The sequence below is a fragment of the Echinops telfairi genome, unplaced genomic scaffold (genome assembly GCF_000313985.2).
Source record: "Echinops telfairi isolate 266 unplaced genomic scaffold, ASM31398v2 ScPeMD7_12;HRSCAF=54, whole genome shotgun sequence".
NCBI lineage: Eukaryota > Metazoa > Chordata > Mammalia > Afrosoricida > Tenrecidae > Echinops > Echinops telfairi.
In genome coordinates, this window is record NW_022103909.1 from 1481552 (window position 1) to 1499948 (window position 18397).

The following is an 18397-nucleotide window of genomic DNA, read 5'->3' on the forward strand; positions in this document are numbered from 1 at the left end:
TGTGTGTGCTGCCTTGTTGGTCAGAAGGCTGTCTGAGCCCACGTGGTCACTGGCAGGGGCTAACGCAAGAATCGGAGCTAATGAACTTAGAGTCATAGGCAGGGGCATCAGGGGGTAGGTGGGATTGAGGAATTTAGCCCTGATGCAGGCCAAAATTAAAATTTAAAATTTTAAACATATGAGTGGAAAGCACCTGAAAGGCCATCCAGGGGAAGGAATTCTGTGTCGTGGTGAAGAAACAAAGGTCCTGAGACAGGGTTGCCCCACGCCGGCTGGTCACACGGAACAAGCAGCCAGGACCCAATACGGGTCTCCTGACTCCCAGCTGTCCTTTCCTTCAGCATGTCTGAACTCCAAGTCCTCTCCGTGATTCGGAAACCCCAAGGCCCTTTCCTATCTGACGTGCCACCTCTCCACCGGCCTAGGACATTGCCACACCGTCCGCAGAACCAATTGGCTTTTCATGACCTAAGAAATCTGCTAAGAGTCCTGGCTGTGCTGCTGGATAAGCATTGGGCTATTAACCACAAGGCCAGCAGTTCAAACACACCAGCTGCCCCTTCTCAGGAGAAAGATGAAGCTGTCTGCCCCTGGAAGGGCTTGTAGCCACATATAAATCCTATATCGGGTGGCTATAAGTCAGAACGGATTCAATAACAGTGAGTTTAAATCTGCTAGGATGGGGAGTCAGGGAGGGCCCAGAGTCCGGCCACAGCTTTCCTGGGTATCTGATGTTCAGCTAGCCAGGGTCTTCCTGGGGAGAACTGAAGGCTCAGGGCATCATGGGGCTAAGGGGCAAACCCCCACGTGGAGAGAAACGGTTAGGTCCTGGGTGTCTGGGGCTTGTGCCAGAGGCTAAGGCCTGGCAGAGCAGGATGTCTGCTGAAGTCTGGACAGGGCCCAGCGTGACCCAGGCAGCTCTGGTGGGGTCATGCGTAGACCAAGGGTAGGGGGTAAAGTGCAGGCCCAGGCTCTGAGCCCAGGATTAGGATTCCCTGGCTTGGCCACCCAAGCAGGCCCTGGGCCCTCTTTAGCATCCTGTCTTGCCTGCCAGTGGTAGGGGGAGCACCCGGCTGGCCTAGGGCCTGGGGAGGAGCCAGGCGTCAGGGAGCCTGATGCTCTGAGCAGGCCAGACAGTGGGGGATCGGGTTTCAGTCCAGCTGTATTTTTGGCTGGATGGGCCAGGAGCTGAGCAGGCAGCCAGGGCAGCTGCCCCCAGAGGGGCACCCCTCCCCAGCACCACCCTCACGGTCCCCCTCCTCCCCCACTCCCCCGCCCTGTAGCAGAGGTGCTGAGGCTAGTGGGTCGCTTTGGGTTTTCGGGGGCTGCTGCTGAGTTTCTGCAGCGTCTTCTTGATGCGCAGCGCGGTGAGGCGGGCAGAGGGGTTGGGGTACCAGCACTCCCGCATCATCTGAGCCAGCCCTGAGAGGACCTGGGGGTTGAGAGAGGCAGGAGAGAGGAAGCTGGTGAGGGGAGGAGACTGGGCCAGTGACATGACCAGGAGACATAGCAGGAGGGAGGACAAGAGGGAGGTGACCGTGTTGAAAGCAAGGGTGAGACAAGCGTGGAAGGAAACAGGCCGCTGGAGTGACTGATGACAGATGGGGGAGGAAGAGAGTGGGGCAAGAAGGGAGATGGCGAGAAGTAGGTGTGACCCAGAGCCTCAGGGCTGGAGCACCATCTTTCACACACTTGCCCTTACCTCTGCCAAGACCCAGGGGAGAGGGGAGACCCTCAAGCCAAGAGACTCATGCCACCCACCCCGCCCGTAGCTGGAGAACCCAGCGCAAAGGGCCTGTTCTGGTGCCAACCTCTACCCCAACCATGGCGGGGCCCAGGGGGACTGTGGGCAAGGATGGGGTATAGGCACTACCCCCCAAATGCAGGGCTCTGGAAAGAACCTGGTCCCAGGAAGCGCAGGGGCCACAGACGGAATCAGCCCTGCGTCTCACTGCCTTGGACGTGTCTGTGTATGTGCACAAGAAAGCACGTGTGCACCCCTGCTGCGGCCATGTGTGTGCCCAATATGCCTGGTCTATGTCCACATATTTGTATATCCCTGTGCTCATCTACCCAGTAAGTGCTTATGAAGCACCCGTCGTGTGCCAGGCACTGTGATGGGTTCTGGGGAGAGAAGGGTGATCAAAGGGACAGGCTCTGTCATCGTGGGGCTATTGAGCTGGCATCATGAGCATGTGTATATGTCTGAGTGGATATTTATGCCGCATGCTGCTGGAATGTGTTATATACACACATATGCAGATATGTTTTCATATACACATGTGGAGCACGGAGAAACAAGCCCAAGGAAGCCCACCGGAATCCCAGCGCAGGAAACACGGCAAGGTGAAAACCCAAAAGCAAACCATGCCCGCGGCCAGTGAGTCCATTCCAACTCCTAGGGACCTTCACAGGGCGTGTGGTTCTTGAAGAGCTGCTAAGTGCAAGGTCTGCAGTTCGAAACCACCAGCTGCTCGGCAGGCAAAAGATGAGACTTTCTACTCACATAAATAGTCACAGTCTCAAAACCCAGAGGGGCAGGGCTACCCTGTCCTATTGGGTTGCAGTGAGACAGAATTGACTCAATGGCAGTGAGTTTTTGTTTTGTTTTGTTTTCTCCGAGTCCACAAATCTTTATGGGAGCAGACAGCCTCATCTTTTTCCCATGGGGCGGGTGGTAGATTCAATCTGCTGACCTTGCGGTTAGCAGCACAATGCGTAAACCCATCATGCCACCTGGACTCCAATAGACATACATGTTTTCATATAAGTATGTGGCATGTTTAGAGAAGCAAACAAATCACTCCTGGGAAAAGTGGAGGGCTCTGGAAATCCCTGGATAACCAGAGGGACCATGTCAGAGGCCAGGGACAGACCTTCCACCAGGACACCTGGAAGCTATCCAAGGTGAAGTGGAGTCTTCAGACTCAAGCACAGGCACCCGGGCCCAGCAATTGCAGCTACGAGCTAGCACCCCACGCCATCCCAGCCCCAGCAAGGCCTTACCGGGTCTGCAGCCAGCCGGTTGGGGATAACAGGGGTCTGCTGGTCAACACACACCACCTTCTTCATGTCCTCAAAGCTGGGGTCATTGGGCACCGCATCATAGAAGGGTGGCCTGTAGTCCTCCACGATTCCTAGAGACAAGGTAGGGGGCTCAGCACCCCAGGAAGGCCCCATTCCACCCCAGGAAAGCCCCCTACCCACTCTCGCAGACAGCAGGAAGCCAGTTACCTGCTCCTGAGCCCTGGGACCCCATGCATATCAGACCTGAGAGGAACATTACGATACGGCGAGCAATTTATTAATAGTGATTCAAAAAAGTTCACAACCACTGAGATGATTCCAACTCATAGCAACACATAGGTCAGGGCAGAACTGCCCCTATGAGTTCGCAAGACTGTAATGCTTTACAGGAGTAGGAAGCCCCGCCTTTCTCCCTAATCGTGATGCAGGGTGCTTATTTTATATTTACTCTGTGCCAGGTGATATGCAGATGACACGCCTTGCTCACTGAAAGTGAGGGGTACTTGAAGCACTTGCTGATGAAGGTCAAGGATCGGAGCCTTCAGTATAGATTACAACTCAATGTGAAGAAGCCCCAGATCCTCCCAACTGGACCAATAAACGGAGAAAGGGCTTGAAGTGGTCAAGGATGTCCTCTGGCTTTGACTAGCCCACAATCCATGCCCACGGAAGCGCCAGTCAAGAGATCAGAGGACACGCTGCGTGGAGTAAATCTGCTCCCCAAGACCCCCTTCAGGTGTTATTGTGAGGACCAAGGTGAGCCTGACCCAAGCCATGGCATTCTTCATCACCTCATATGTGCGCGATATGCACTGCCTGCGGAAGCCCCGGGAAGCATCGATGCATTTGCATCGCCAGAGGAGAATTTCAAAAGTACCGTGACCACCCAGAGAACAACGGCGCCTGTCTTAGAAGTACAGGCAGAGTGCTCTTTAGAGGCAAGGATGGCGAGACTTTGTCTTACGCCCTTTGGACACGTGGTCAGGAGAGAGCAGTCCCTGGGCAAGGGCCCGTGCCTGGTAAGGCAGAGGGGCAGTGGAACAAAGGCAGGCCTTCCACGAGATGGATGGATGCTGTGGCTGCAACAATGAGCTCAAACATGGGCACACCTGCGAGGGTGGGGCAGCTGTACGGAGGATCGCTGCCAATCAGCACCTGCCAGCAACGATGACAACAGCAGGCGCCAGGCCTGGTGTGAAACACGTGGCACGCAGGGCCTGGTGAGGCTTCGCGACAACCCTCTGAGATGAGTACTGTGAGGAGACTCATTTTACCCTGAGGCTCAGAGGAGGTGGGCAATTTCCTCAATGTTTTACACAGGGAGGAATAACCGAACCAAGACTTAAATTGATCTCATCTGACTTCCCAGCCCTAGCTTGCTCCAGACACTCCATAACTGCCTCCTACCCAGGGTCTGTGGACGCTTCCAGCCTAGCGGTGACACCAGCCACTGCCCCCCTGCTATGGGGTTGATTCTGATTCACAGTGGCCGTTAGAGCAGAGTAGAGCCAATCCGCAGGTGTCCAAGGCTGCCTTTCTCCCTGAGAGCAGCTGGTGGGTTTGCAGTCCTACCCTTAGCTCACTGCACCACCAGAATACTCAAGAGGAGCTCTGGTGGCAAAGAGGTTACAAGTTGGGATGCTAATCACAAGGTCAGCAGTTGGAAACCACCAGCTGCTCCTTGGAAGAAAAAAGAGGTTTTCTATTCCTGTAAAGAGTTACCGTCTCAGAAACCCCCGGGGGCAGTTTTACCCTATCCTCAAGAGTCACTAGGAGATGACATGGACTTGATGGCAGTGTGTTGTTGGTTTTTTGTTTGTTTTTTTTTGGGGGGGGGTGATGTTTACTGAGTACTTACATTGGACCAGGCACTGTGCTAAGTGCATTGCATTAAATGTCCACAACTTCGCAACATCTGAGGTCGATCATACTGTCAGCTCCCCTTAAAAGCACAGAAAAATAAGACCAGCGAGGCGAAATAACTTGACAAAGATCACATCGGTGCTGAGTGACAGAGCTAGGATTCAAGCCCTGAAAACCCCACACCCAACGCACTGCCATCAAGCTGACACGGACTCACAGTGCCCCTGTCGGGCAGGGCAGAACCCCCCCCCCCTCACCCACACCCACTGGGGGTTTCTGAGACTGTAACTGTTGACGCGAATAGAAAGTTCTGTCTGTCTCCAGAGGAGTGATTGGTGGTTTCAAACTGCTGACCGTGAGGATCGCAGTCCAGCTTATCCCCACGCCGCCACCAGGGCTCCATAAACCCAGAGAGGCCTATAGCAAAGCCATGCTTTTGACCTCCAAGCTCTCCTGGGGGCCTGAAGCTGGTGGACTGCTGGGTGAGGATGTGGAACGAGAGGAATGGGGAGGAAGCACCGCCCCTCAGAAAAGGGATTGTTACCCCGACCCACGGGAAGGAGGTGGCCAGCCCATCTCCCAAATGCGCAGTGCTTAGTACAGGCTTTCTGAAGATGGTGGCAGTCTTGTTGCAGATAGATAGGGTGGCAAAGGCCAGGCCCTGAGGACACACCCAATGCCCGTCCTGCTTCCCAGTCTGAGGTTGGAGACCACAGGCCACCACCTCAGTGGCGCCCACGCCAGCTGTTCCCAGCATGGCTGCCTTCCAGGAGCCGGGCTGCCTCCGCCCTAATCAGGGCTGCACGGAGCCTGAGCGTGTCTAATGAGCCTTTAATCAGTGCCGGGGCTGACACCAGATTACAGTGTTTATAATGTGCAGCGGGTCGGGTGTGTGGGGCTGACAGGCTTCCCCCTCCGCCCCGGAGCCTGTGGCCAGACTCTCCCTCGGCCCAGGCTGGTCCAGCCTTCTTTTCTCGCCTGAAGCTTGGTCCAGGGGTCCTCAGCGTCTTCCAGGTACCCCCTTGCCCTGAGCCCTGCCATCCCAGAGCAGGCTCACCCCAGAAGGAACAAGGATCCGAGGCCCCTGGGAGTCTCCCAGAGGTCTGGTTATGCCTTTGTCCCTGCCTCGGCTGTCAGTCAGACACCGACCACCTTGGCAACACAGCCTGGCAAGGGCTGGTTCCTGGCAGATGGTTGGGGAAAGTGGGTGTGACTGTCCTGTAGGGGGCCCCAATGAGCAAGGCTCCTTGTCCCCAACCTCTCACTAACCATGGGCAGACACAAGTTTGTGGAGACAAAGGCTGATGGTCCTCCCAGCCCAGTCCACACTACCAGAGGGCACCGGCCACAGGCACCCTGCACTGGGCTGAATCCTGATTGGGAGTAAGCCCCCAAAAGCCAAGCCCCCTGCCATTTCATCCATTCCGGCTCCTAGTGACCCGATAGAGGGCTTCCAGAGACTATCAAGCTTTAAGGCAGGGGTCCTCAAACTTTTTAAACAGGGGGCCAGTTCACTGTCCCTCAGACCCATTGGAGGGCCGGACTATAGTTCAAAAAAATACAAACAAACTATGAACAAATTCCTATGCACACTGCACATATCTTATTTTGAAGTCAAAAAGCAAACGGGGCAAACAGGCTGGATTAATGTCCTCCGCGGGCTGCAGTTTGCGGACGCCTACTTTAAGGGATCAGACAGCCTTGTCTTTCTCCTGAGGAGTAGCTGGTAGGTTTGAACTTCTGACCTTACAGTTGGCTGCCCAACCCCTAATCCACTCTACCACCAGAGCTCCTAGTCTCAATACTCACTGCTGTGGAGTCAGTCCCAATTCACAGTCACCTGATAGGGCAGAGTAGAACTATGCCGAGGTACGTCTTGGCGAGAATCGAAAGCTTCATCGTTCTCCCACAGTGTGGCTGGTGGGCTTGAACTTCTGACTTTGGGTTTGGCTACCCAATTTGGAACCCACTAGGCCACCAGGGTTTCTTTGGGCCCCTCAAGGCCAGCTACAATTCTGTACCTTCAGACTTCTCGACTGTAGAACAGGGACCAATCTGTCCCCAAACACGTACTCTATTGCTACAATGGCTACGGAGACTCAGTGTTCTAGACATTGTACTGGCTGGGTGTTAGGGATTGACTGGTATAGCCCCCACATAGGTGTTGCAAATCCTAACCCAGGTACCTCTGGGTGCAATCCCATTTGGGAACAGGGTTTTGTTTTGCTAAGGAGACCACATCAGTGTCATGCACGTGTTAAGCCAAGCCCTTCTGAGATGAGAAAGAGCAGACTTGGCACAAGAGAAAGCAATTGGCATCTATTGTCTATCATCAGGACAATAGATGCCACACCACATGACAATCACCAAGGAGGGGCAGGTACTGAAAGGGGTCAAGGACCACCCCCAGCCCCACCCCACCCCCATGGGCACAGAGAGAAAAGCCTTCCCCTGGAGCTAGTGCCCTGATTTCAGCCTCCTGGCCTCCTCATCTGGGAGAAAATAAACATCCGTTTGTGAGAGTCATGCCCGGGTGCTGTGTCAGACAGAGCACCACTGAGCAATCAAGCAAGGCTCTTAAGATCACCTCACTTAAAGCTCCCTACAACCAGAAGTGGTTGTTAGTCTCTCTTTACAAATAAGGAAATGGAAGCACAGAGGGCCGAGCGGATGCACCCACAGTCGGCGGCAAACTCGAGGACTGACCCCAGGGGTCCAATTCTGAGTCTGCGTTCTTAGCCACTAAGCGATGCCACCTCCCTGCCAACTCCTGGGAATTAAATAAGATAGTACACACAGAGTCTATAGCATGGCACGTAGAGTACATCTAAACTCAACAAATGCTAGCTGCTATTCATATTTGTTATTAGCACTTGCCCAAAATTCCACAGCCAAAATCACAGACTCAGATGAACCTTAAAAGGTCACTCTGCTGAATCAGCTGGTGAGTGGCAGTGAAGACAGGCCAGCAGAGCTGGCCACAGCCCCCGAGACCTCAGGCTCCAGGATGGGCAGCCGCTCCATGTCCTGCTGCCCCCCCGTCCAGCTGGCCTGCCCCTTCTGACACCCCATGCACCTTGGATCTCACCATTGACAATGACCCGCCTGGTGATCTCCCACAGCACCAGGCCGAAGGCCCAGATGTCGGTCCACTTGTAAGACTCGAAGCAGTCAGTGCGGATCTGCTCGTCCAGCACCTCGGGGGCCATGTACCGCTTGGTGCCCACTCTCGGGTTGTTGCCAATGTCCAGGTAGTCGCTACTCTGGGAGTGCATCACCGCCAGGCCTGTGGGTACCAGACCTGGGTCACTGATCCCTGAAGCCCACAGACAGAGTGGATTTCTAGGGCGGAGCTGGGGGTTCCCAGAACACAGTGGAATTTAGAGAGGTAGTGGGCCACAGAGGGGGAGGCAAATGGAGACTCGCCCAGGGAGGAACTGGACGACACCTGCCGCGGGGAGAACTAACTGTCCGGTTAACCTTCTAGTTGGCTAGAAGGCTCTCTGACCCATCTCCAGAGCCCAGAAAGGTGAGTAGGACAGCATGGTGCCCAAGAGGAAAACCCCAGGCCTGGCAAAGGGGAGCTTTGTACCAAAGAAACCAGGATGAAAGCCCGGGTTCTCGGCTCCGGCGCCTTTGTCCCAGCTGCCTGGTGCAAGGGGGTGATTGGTGGTGGTGGAAGGAGTCTGGGCCAGAAAAGAGTGTTAAGGCATCTCGGGGTGAGACACTATACATCCGATTTCCACCTGCCCACTAAAACCCACTTCCTTCTCGTGAATCCCACTCCCAGTGACCCTGTGGGGCTGAGTGGCACTGTTCCTTAGGGCTTCTGAGACTAACATTTAACAACTGCTTTTTCTCCAGTAGAGAGCTGGCGGGTTTGAACCGCCGACCTTGCGAATAGCAGCCTGATATTTAACCCACCGCCCCACCTGAGTGCCCTCTGAATTTCAAGGCGCCAAGAAATGAATAAGCTTGTCTTTGTGCACCCAAACGAGGAAGGCAAAGCCACCAGGGAGTGAACCCCGCCCATTCTCAAAGGGCCGCCCCGACTCGGCCCCGCCCCCCGCGAAGGGCCCGCCCCCACTCCGCCCCGCCCACCTACAGACCCCACCCTCCCCCGTCGACTCGGCTCACCCAGGTCGGCGATGCAGCACTGCAGGTTGCTCTTCACGAGCACGTTGCGGCTCTTGAGGTCGCGGTGGGCGATGGCCGGTTTGCCCTGCGTGCCGAAGATCTCCACGTGCAGATGGGCCAGGCCGCAGGCCGCGGACACAGCCAGCTGCAGGGCCAGCTGGGGCTCCAGCGTCTGTCTTTGCAGGAAGTCGTAGAGCGAACCGTGCTCGTGGTAGTGCGTGATGAGCCACAGCTGCGTGCTCGAGTTGCGGGAGGTCATGTCGGAGGCGATGAAGCCTGGGGACGGAGGGGCCAGAGAGGATGGCTGGCGGGGAGGGCGGCTGGGCTAGTCTGGAGGCAGGAGGGTGCCCTGGGCTGCGGTCCGGGGCGCTAGGCTGGGTCAGGGTAAGCTGGGGTGGAGGTGGGAGCTGTCCTGGGTCAGGGGCGGGGAAGGGGCTGGGCGTCCCGGGGCGGGGCCTCCCGGAGAGGCGGAACTTGCCTAGGATGTTGTCGTGTCTGAGCAGGACTGTGTTGTAGATCTCCGTCTCCCGGAACCAGGACTGCTCGTCCCTGGAGGAGAAGATCTTGACAGCCACGCTCTCCCCGTGCCACAGGCCCCGCCACACCTCGCCGTAGCGGCCTTTTCCTGCTCCAGCGGCCGCAGAGGAGGGAGAGGGTCACACACTGGCCACAGCCCCACCCGGGAGCCATGCTCAGACCACTTGCGGAGCCCACTTACATGCTGGGTGATTTCCACCCCAACCCCGACCGTATATACCCCTTTGCCTCCATTGGCCTCTTGTTCCCTCCCACTGGCTCTGCGACCCATCTCCAACCCGAGCCCTGCGTAGCAGACTCCTGATCCGGCTCCAGGCTGGGTTCTGCTTGTGAAGTGAAGCGCCCCCCTCCCCTCCAGGCTCGTGGGGGCCCTTGGTCCCCCACACCAGGCTCACCTACGCACTCCATCAGGGCGACCTGCCGCGCCACTGTCCTCTGTACCAGGAAAGGGAGCCCTGAGCCACTGCCTGTGGTGCAGTCACTGTCCAGCAGGTCCTGGGGGTAGGGGTGGGGGTGGTCAGGAGCCACTGAGAGGTTGTTCCTGTCCCCCCAGCCCCTCCCCTGTCCCCAACCTGGGTCCTGCTGCTGTGTCTCAGTGAGCCCCTCCCCCTCTCAGCTCTGTGTGACTGGGACCCTGCTTTTCCCACCTGCCACACTCTGGCTGTGTGGCTCCTAGGCACCCACCTCCACCCGGTGTCCCAGGTTCCCGGGGCCCATACCCCGAGCATGCTGTCCCTCTGCTCGGATGCCTTCAGGATGATGCTGGACTCGCCCAGCTGGCTGTGCAGGCCTCGGTTCTTCCGCCGCCGCCGGCGGATGTGCCACAGGGCCAGGGCACCCAGGGCTATCAGGGCCAGCAAAGCCAGCACAGGGCCCAGCACCAGAGGTAGCTGGCCATCCCCGGAAGGCTGCTCTGAAGGGGTGGCTGGGGGTGGGGTGGGGTGGGAACGACACTCAGTTCCATCTGCTGACCAAGCCAGGTCCCCCAACATGTCCCAGGATCCTGCCTCCCCCACCCTCCTGGCCAGAGCACGAGAGGTAGGCAGGACAGGTGCCGTGAGAAGCTGGGCAGGGGCTGGGGGGGCATCAGGACGTACCCTTCAGCGTCAGGGACACGTTTTGGTTGCAGAAGGACTTGTAGCAGCAGTAGTGGTTGAAGAACTCCGTGGGGCGGCCCCTGCACAGCTCTGGGTCCCGGGTCCCGCAGCTTCGATGTTCCCGGGACACACCCTCCTCCTGAACCAGCACTACTGTGCACCAGGCCCCCTGGCAGATCGGCCCCCTGCACTCCGGGCTCTTACAGGTACAGTTCACCAGCGACCCCCCAGAGGACCTCACAGGGTCTCCTGGGAAACACACCAGCAGCTCATCCATCCATGCTGCACCCGGTGTTCGCCCGCTGAGCCCAACATCCACACCCGCCCCCCTGCCTCTCTGACTTCTCAAAGCCCTTCGCTCGGTCCCACCCTCAGATCCCCCTTCCCTAGAAGCCTCCCAGGCTGCAACAGAGACTGTGAGAACCTGCCCCTCCCAGTTCCCAAGCCAGAGCCCCTTAGGCCTGACTACCCACACCCTACCTTCTAACCCAGGGACAGCTCTCCACCCTGAGCGATGGTAATACAGGGAGGGTCCAGAGCGCTGGGCCCTAGTCTAACTGAAACTCACCATCTCCCCCTCTGGCTAAGCTCCCTAGTGCCCCCTTCACGCTGGAGCCTCCCATCCCACCACAGAGGGCAGGCGCTGAATGGAGCCCAGCTGTTCATCGGTTCTCTGTCCAGGCCCAATACTCACCCGGGGTCAGGCCCAAGGCCATGAGTAGCATCAGAAGATCCCTCCTGGGGGCGCCCAAGGCCATGGTCTCTGGAGAGGAGCAGTTAGACCTGTGAAATGTGATCCCCTTGGGTGCCTTTCAGCCACTGACCCCAGTCCCTCCCACCCAGAGGAAATCACTGGGAGGTGTTTTGGTGGCAGGGAGGGGGGCTGGGGGCAGCGAGGCCTCCTCTGGGCTTTCGGCCTCTGCCTTTGGGGCGGGGCCTGCAGGGGAAGTCCTGGTTCACTTCCCCATGGAAACCATCCTGTTAGGGGCAAAGGGTGGGGAGCCATGTTGAAGTACTCGGAGCTTGGGGAGTCTGGCCCTGCACCCCTGATGCTGAGCCTGGACAGGAGGTAGGCCAGGGGCCTGGGGAGCACCTGGCAGGGAGGTGGGGGGGGTGTGCATTTCTTCAGCTCCAGGTTCTGTGCTCTGCCTCTGGCCCATCCTCACCCAGCCTCCCCTCTGCCCACCCTTTCCCAGTGCCCTGCCCCCAACCCCCACCCGAGTCCGGGCTGCCTCAAACATAAACAGGCTCTTGTCTTCACTTCCTGCCATTCAGGGTCCAGCCAAGCCAGGAACAGGAATCAAGATTGTTTAGATTGAGTCTGGATAGAACAGGCGGGTGTCACGCACAGCAGGGAGCCAGGCACATCCTCAGGGCAGGCTGGAGCTGCTGCAGGGTTTCCAGGGCCACCTGAGGCGGGGACACCTCCATGAGAGACTCCCAGGGGGGCACTGTGTGACTCACAGTCCTTATTTTAGAGAAGAGGGGATTAGGCTCTGGCAGGAGAAAGAACTGTCCAAGGTCACTGGGCATCCAGGGGCAACACCAGGAATGCAGCCAGGGGCCCAGACTCCCAGCCCAGTGCTCCTTCCCTCTCTCCTGCCCCGCTGTGGGCACCCCTGCCTCTGAGCCTTGGGGTTATAACCACCATACAAAATGTAGACAGAACCTTCTCCTGCCAGGTGTGAGAATTCCCCCTTCCCCTCCCCCACCCCACCTCCGGCCCAGCCATTCCTGGCTCTCCTGGCTAACCTGGGAATGGTGGGGAGGTGGTGCAGGGTTATGGTGTGGGAGGGGAGGGGAAATACACTTGGACTTTTGACCCTCCATGCGTGGTTGGCTGGACTTGAACTTTTCTAGAAATTTGGTGGGGAGGGGTCCAATATTAAGGGGAGTCATTCTGGCCAGTGAGAGTGGCCAACCTGGGTCCCAATCCACTGCAGAAACCACTGTAATCTTCATTTGTCAAAGATGACAGCAGAAGACCTAAGCTGCAGCAAGAAGGACTGAGTCAGACAGGAGGTAGGACTTTCTGAGGGCTGGAGAGTGTGCCTGGAGGGGCCGTGTTCTCTGGTGTGACATGTGAGGCTGGCAGGGCCAGGCTTCTGGCCCTGGAGACCATGGAGGGCTGTGGACTGAGATGGTGCCCACTTGAGGCCCCTGATGGGGAGGCTCTGTGGGCAGGATGGTTGGGAAGGGGGCTGTCGGACCTCTCTGGAAAGTAGGAGGGATGACCTTCCTGCCTGGGCTTCCTTTGCCCCGAAGCCTGGGGCTGGGCTGCTGCAGCTGTGTTCCCAGCCTCTGCTGGTCTCCCTGCCATCTGCCCCTCCTGGGGGGCAGTGGGGACTCCATAAAACCCTCTACAGTGGGGCTGGGGCCAAGGGCTGGAGTCCTGGGCATGCAGAGCTGGCACGTGGAGGCGCCGGCAGAAAGCCATGCCGAGGAAGGAGGAGAGGACCATGGGTATGGGTATGAGATGGGAGGGGAAAGGTAGGGGAAAGGTAGGTAATGGCAAACATAGTGTGGCCCCTCCTAGGATGCTGGCACCTTTCTGATTTATACCACCCTCTGGCTACCTCTGAATCACATGGTGTGCTTACTTAGAGACAGTCTGGCTTACACAAGTATTTTGTGATTGGCTGCTCACTGAAAGGTTGGAGATTGGAACTCATCTATCAGGTTCATGGAAGAAAGTCCTTGGGAATGGCCTTTGTGAAAATGACCTCTGCAACAAGCGGCCATCAAACTGAGAAGCAACCAAGCCCACATGGAAGAAGCACACCAGCCTGTGTGATCACGAGGTGTCGATGGGATCAAGTATCAGGCACCAAAGAACAAAAAAAATCATATCATTGTGAATGAGGGGGAGTGAAGATTGGAGACCCAAAGCCCATCTGTAGGCAACTGGACATCCCCTTACAGAAGGGTTGTGGGCAGGAGACAAGCCAGTCAGGGTGCAGTATAGCACCAATGAAACATACAGTTTTCCTCTAGTTCTTTAATGCTTTCTGTACTCCACCCCCCACCCCCACCCCCAACCCCAACCCCCGCCACTATCATGATCACAATTCTACCTTACAAATCTGGCTGGACCAGAGGATGTACATGGGTACAGATCAGAGCCGAAAATAGGGAATCCAGTATAGATTAAACCCCTCAGGACCAATAATGAGAGTAGAGATAGCAGGAGGATAAGGAGAAGGTGGGGGAGAAAGGGGGAACCGATCACAAGGACCTACATATAACCCCCTCCCTGGGAGACAACAGAAAAGTGGTGAAGGGAGACGTCGGACAGTGTAAGACATGAAGACATAATACTTTATAAATTCTCAAGGGTTCGTGATGGAGGGAGGGGGAAAATAAGATACCAAGGGCTCAAGTAGAAAGCAAATGTTTTGAAAATGATGATGGCAACAAATGTACAAAGGCGCTTGACACGATGGATGTATGGATTGTGATAAGAGTTGTACGAGCCCCCAATAAAATGACTTTTAAAAAATACAGCATGAAACAAAAAGACTTCTGGGGCAGTTCTAGTCTGTCACATTGGGTGGGGGTGGGGGTGGGGGTGGGGTAAGGTGCCAACTCAACAGCCCGAGAACAGCACCTTCTTTGGTCTCACCCCTACTCCAGATTCAGAGTCAACCATCTGTGACAAGCCAGGGATCCGTGCTTTTTAGAAAGGTCCCCTGCTCAGTAATTTTGATCAACCCGCAAGGGAACCACACGTGGAGAAATGTGTCCTGTCCAACACTAAGTTTTGTTCCCAGGCTTTCATGAGCCCTAGCACGGCCCAGCTGGGTGGAAGACAGAGGAGCCCCGAGGGAGGGGGCGCTCACTGCCCCCACACGGGCCTTCCGCAGTTGAGCCGTCCACTGTCAATAGCTCAGTGGACAGGATCAAGCTACCCACTGCTGCTGCCATCCACTGGAGGTGAAGGGCTGGTCAAGGCTAAACACTGACATCAGAGGCACCAGGGATTTGGTGACACTATGGCATAAGTGTTGGACCGCTAACTACAAGATGGGGGGTTCAAACCCACTAGCTGCCTCACGAGGCTGTCTGCTGCCTCGGCTGGACTTACAGCCTCGGAAACCCTGTATAAGATGGCTAGGCATTAGAACGCACTCGACCAAGGGCAGTGGGTTTGGTTGCTTTTATGAAGGGACGTGAATGGGGGCCTTTGTTCTACAGACAGCGACCTCAAGCCTCCAGTAACAATGCGAGGAAAGGGCTGGCAGCCACTGGCGAGACAGACCACCTCTTGTCTAACCCTGGGAATATGACGGAGTAAACTCGTATGGTCTAATTTCCAACAGGGCCCAGTGGAAGGTTACGTGCATGAAAGTACTGCCTCCAAGCCAGAGCTAACCCTGCAAGATTCACCCTGGACTCCCCCTGGGGACAGACATCCTCTCCCTGCTCACCAAACTTTCAGGAAAGTTCTCCTGCTGCCAGACGCATTACTGATGTTGGCCGGAAATCACAACTGTTAAGCGAATTTTCAACGTGAACATGCCACCGTGAAATACTTGATCATAGCAGCTAACCTCAGAGTACTAAGGGCAAAGTAGTACTGACTGTTCTTGGTTGATGTCCTGGCTCCTCCCAACAATCCAATGGGGGAAAAGGGGACGTGAAGTTTCTTTCCCATAGTCACCCTGTGTGTCTTGGTAAACTTAAATTGCTGACATTAAATATTCTTTGTTCATCATTATTTGGTGTTAGGCAAGTCCCTTGCCCAAACCAAAAACCCATTGCCAATGAGTCAAATCCTACCCATAACAGTCCTATAGGGCAGAGGAGAACTACCTTTTGGGGTTTCTGAGACCCTCAATAGCTATCTATCTATGTAGATATCTAGATGTGTATTTATCTATCGAGACGGTTTTACAAGAGCAGAAAGCCTTATCTTGACTGAGGTTATCCTTTACAACACACAAAGCACTCTGCTCCCACAGAGCAGCTGGTGGGGTAGGGATTCAAACGGCCTACCCTGGCTTCTTTGGCAGATACTTTAACGGAGGAAAGAGCTTGTGGGTCTTAGTGGACAGTTTTAAATTGCCCTGTGCTGCTATCATCAGCCTGTGCTCTTGGGCAGGTTTGCTAAGAGGCAGACTCTAACGTCAGAAACCATCTGACCATGTGCTGTAAGATTAGTGACAGTCTTAGGAGTCTCAGGTGGGGAGAGTCGGGTCAGGCTGTGCCTGGAAGGCGGTTACCGGAAGGAGTTTTCTCCCCAGCCCAGCTGAGGGGCAAACGGCTGGGCTCTGCTCCCATCAGTTGCAGTGGCTCAGCAGTTCAGCGATCGTGCCAGGGCAGGAGAAGCACTGCATTCAATGCGGCCATCCTGCCTGCACCTGGAGCCCAGTGCCTTCTGCCCATCGCTGACCGGGCAAGTCCAACCTGTAGCAGCAGAGGCGATTGCTCGACTCTGCCCTTTGGACAGACAAGACTGCTCCACAGGGCTGTACACGTCTGCAGGAGCAGACAAGTCTTCCTTCTGCAGAACGGTTGGTGGGTGCAAATATCTCGTTTGCAGGCAATGCTTAGCCCGCGGTGCTCCCAAGGACTAGGCTGTGGTGTCCATCTGAGGTTATCCTTTACAACACACAAAGCACTTGACGATCCGTCCCTGCCTGGCTCCTCACCGCAGTGTGCCAGAGTAGATTCAGCCGGAATTTCCTCTCCCAAGGCACTTCTGCAGGGATGTACCCCTCCAGCCTCCAGCTGAGTGAGGGAAGGGTTCACACACTTCAACCTCCACTCCCAAATCCAGATGTTCTGGGTCTTTGCTGCATATGCAGACTGGAGCTGCTGGCACCTCAGGGTGTCTTTTGCATGACATTATAAATGTCTGTCTGTCTGTCTGTCTGTTTAAAGAAAGAGTCGCAGCCCAGATTTCAAGGTCTCCAGGAGAATGCCAAGGGAGCATGTTAGCATACTGAGGTAGGAGTGGTGGTCCTGAATCATATAAACCTGAATTTGAATCCTACCTCTACCACTTAGAGCTGTGTGCTTTGGGCAACTTATTAATTCTCTGAAGCTTCCCTTTTCCTATATGTAAATGAGAATAATAACTGCAATTAGACATTGTATGTTTGTCTAGTTATTTAGCACTGCACTAAATGGTATATATATGGTGTATTATATAACGATGCTTGTGTGTGTGTGTGTGTGTGTGTGTGTGTGTGTGTATAATCCACTGCCATTGAGTCAATTCCAACTCATAGTGACGCTATCTAAAACTAAATCTTTTCAGGAGCAGACAGCCTCATCTTCCTCCCATGGGGTAGCAGGTGGATTTGAACCACCCACCGACTCAGCAGCCCAATGCCTCACCCTCCATGCCATCAGAGTTCCTCCAAGTGGGACCAATAAGCACTCAATGGAAATGGTGGAAAGCCCAGTCCGGCCTTTTGCACTTCTCCAGGGCTCTGGACAAGTTATTCAAGCCTGAGCCTGCTTCCTCTTCTGTACATGGGCATAATAACCCCTCTTTGGCTAGGACTCCATAAATGGAATTTATTTTTAACAATTGAGATGGGAGGAGAGGTCAGATGGGTCAGTGAGGGGTCAGAGAGGACAGACCCTGACTAAGCCAGCAGCTGCCCATGAATTGAGGGTAAGGGCTATGCCCTCATCCAACAAGAAGAAAGGACAGGGTGGGGGGATCCATTCCTGGGATGGGCTGAACAGCACTGGCCTGGCCTCCAGAGCCCAGTGAAGACCTGGGGTGCCAGCCTGGAGGGAGATGGGGGTCCTATTTGCCTGCATCCTAATGCAGTGATGGAAGTGGGGCTTGTGGGATGGAGTTACAGTGCCAGTCATAGTAGATGCTGCAGGGGCTGGTTGGGAAAGGTGGGCTTCCAAGAAGCGTTATCAACAGCTGGAACCTAATCAAGCCACCCTAAGGGATTCGGCACAGAGCAGGGGAGACTATCAGCTTTCCAGAGGGACAGGCTGGATTTTACAGAGCTAAAGCCTGGGTGACAGGAATCTCTGGATTATATATGTGACAGGTCTCAGGGCGTTGTCCCTGCGTGGTGTAAACCCTTAAACATGCTCGCTATTAGCCAAAAGGTTTCAGGTGTGGGTCAGCGAGCCTCAAAAGAAAGGCCTGGTGTTCTACTTCTGAAAAGCCCGCCCTCGAAAACCCCAAGGAGGTATAGTCTCAACGACAAAGACATTAAAAAGTTAACTTATTCAGAGAATGAGAACTCTCTGGAGTACATTTCTCCTCGGGCACACACACGGGATCCCCCGGAGTCACGCTCTATTTTACCACAACGATCTTTTGTCGCTGGCTTTTGTTTGCTTGTTTGTGTTTTGTTGCTGTTGTTTTGAAGGTTCTCAGAGGTAGGTCCTGGATGCCGGAGTTGAGCTCACAAAGAACAGGGACATGTAGTACGTTCCTGGATTAAAGTAGCTGGAAAAGACTACACCCCTGCCCCGCAGGGAGCCCTTCTGTGGGGGTGAAGGGGTTCGATCCTTCTGCCCCTTTTGTGGATGAGAAAGGAGAACAGGGAAGCGACAGGCCCTGGGTCTCCCGCAGGAGCCGGCCTGAGGAGCCAGGCTGTCTCATTCCCAGGTCACGTTCGGTCCAGCACCCTCCCAGCCTCAGGTGGGTCGGGGTCCGACGCGCTGGGAGGACTAGGGAGCTGGGTTCTACCCTCGGACTTCTCGCAGCGGGTCTTGGGATCCACCAGATGGAAGGGCCCATTGGGGGGGGGGGT

The 18397-nt window shown here is 55.6% G+C and overlaps 1 protein-coding gene and 1 long non-coding RNA gene across 4 annotated transcripts; one reads left to right on the top strand and one right to left on the bottom strand.

Annotated features, from left to right (window-relative positions):
• Positions 1–1266: 1266 nt before the first annotated feature.
• Positions 1267–16397, bottom strand: ACVRL1 (activin A receptor like type 1). Of its 3 annotated transcripts, none has more exons than XM_004711462.2 (10): positions 15884–16397; positions 11356–11444; positions 10662–10910; positions 10284–10489; positions 9960–10059; positions 9506–9652; positions 9028–9303; positions 7979–8176; positions 3007–3137; positions 1267–1432 (listed from the first exon to the last, which is right to left on the bottom strand). In XM_004711462.2, the coding sequence occupies exons 2-10, from the start codon at positions 11417–11419 to the stop codon at positions 1298–1300; spliced, it is 1506 nt and encodes a 501-aa protein (XP_004711519.1). In that variant the 5' UTR covers positions 11420–11444; positions 15884–16397; the 3' UTR covers positions 1267–1297. The 3 variants fall into 3 exon arrangements, with proteins under 3 accessions (XP_004711519.1, XP_045143143.1, XP_045143144.1); XM_045287208.1 differs by lacking the exon at positions 15884–16397 and adding an exon at positions 12011–12250; XM_045287209.1 differs by lacking the exon at positions 7979–8176.
• On the top strand, positions 9517–11725 carry LOC123521358. Its single transcript, XR_006679811.1, has 3 exons — positions 9517–10450; positions 10545–10602; positions 10694–11725. It is a non-coding gene; the product is annotated as an uncharacterized LOC123521358 (long non-coding RNA).
• Positions 16398–18397: the final 2000 nt, after the last annotated feature.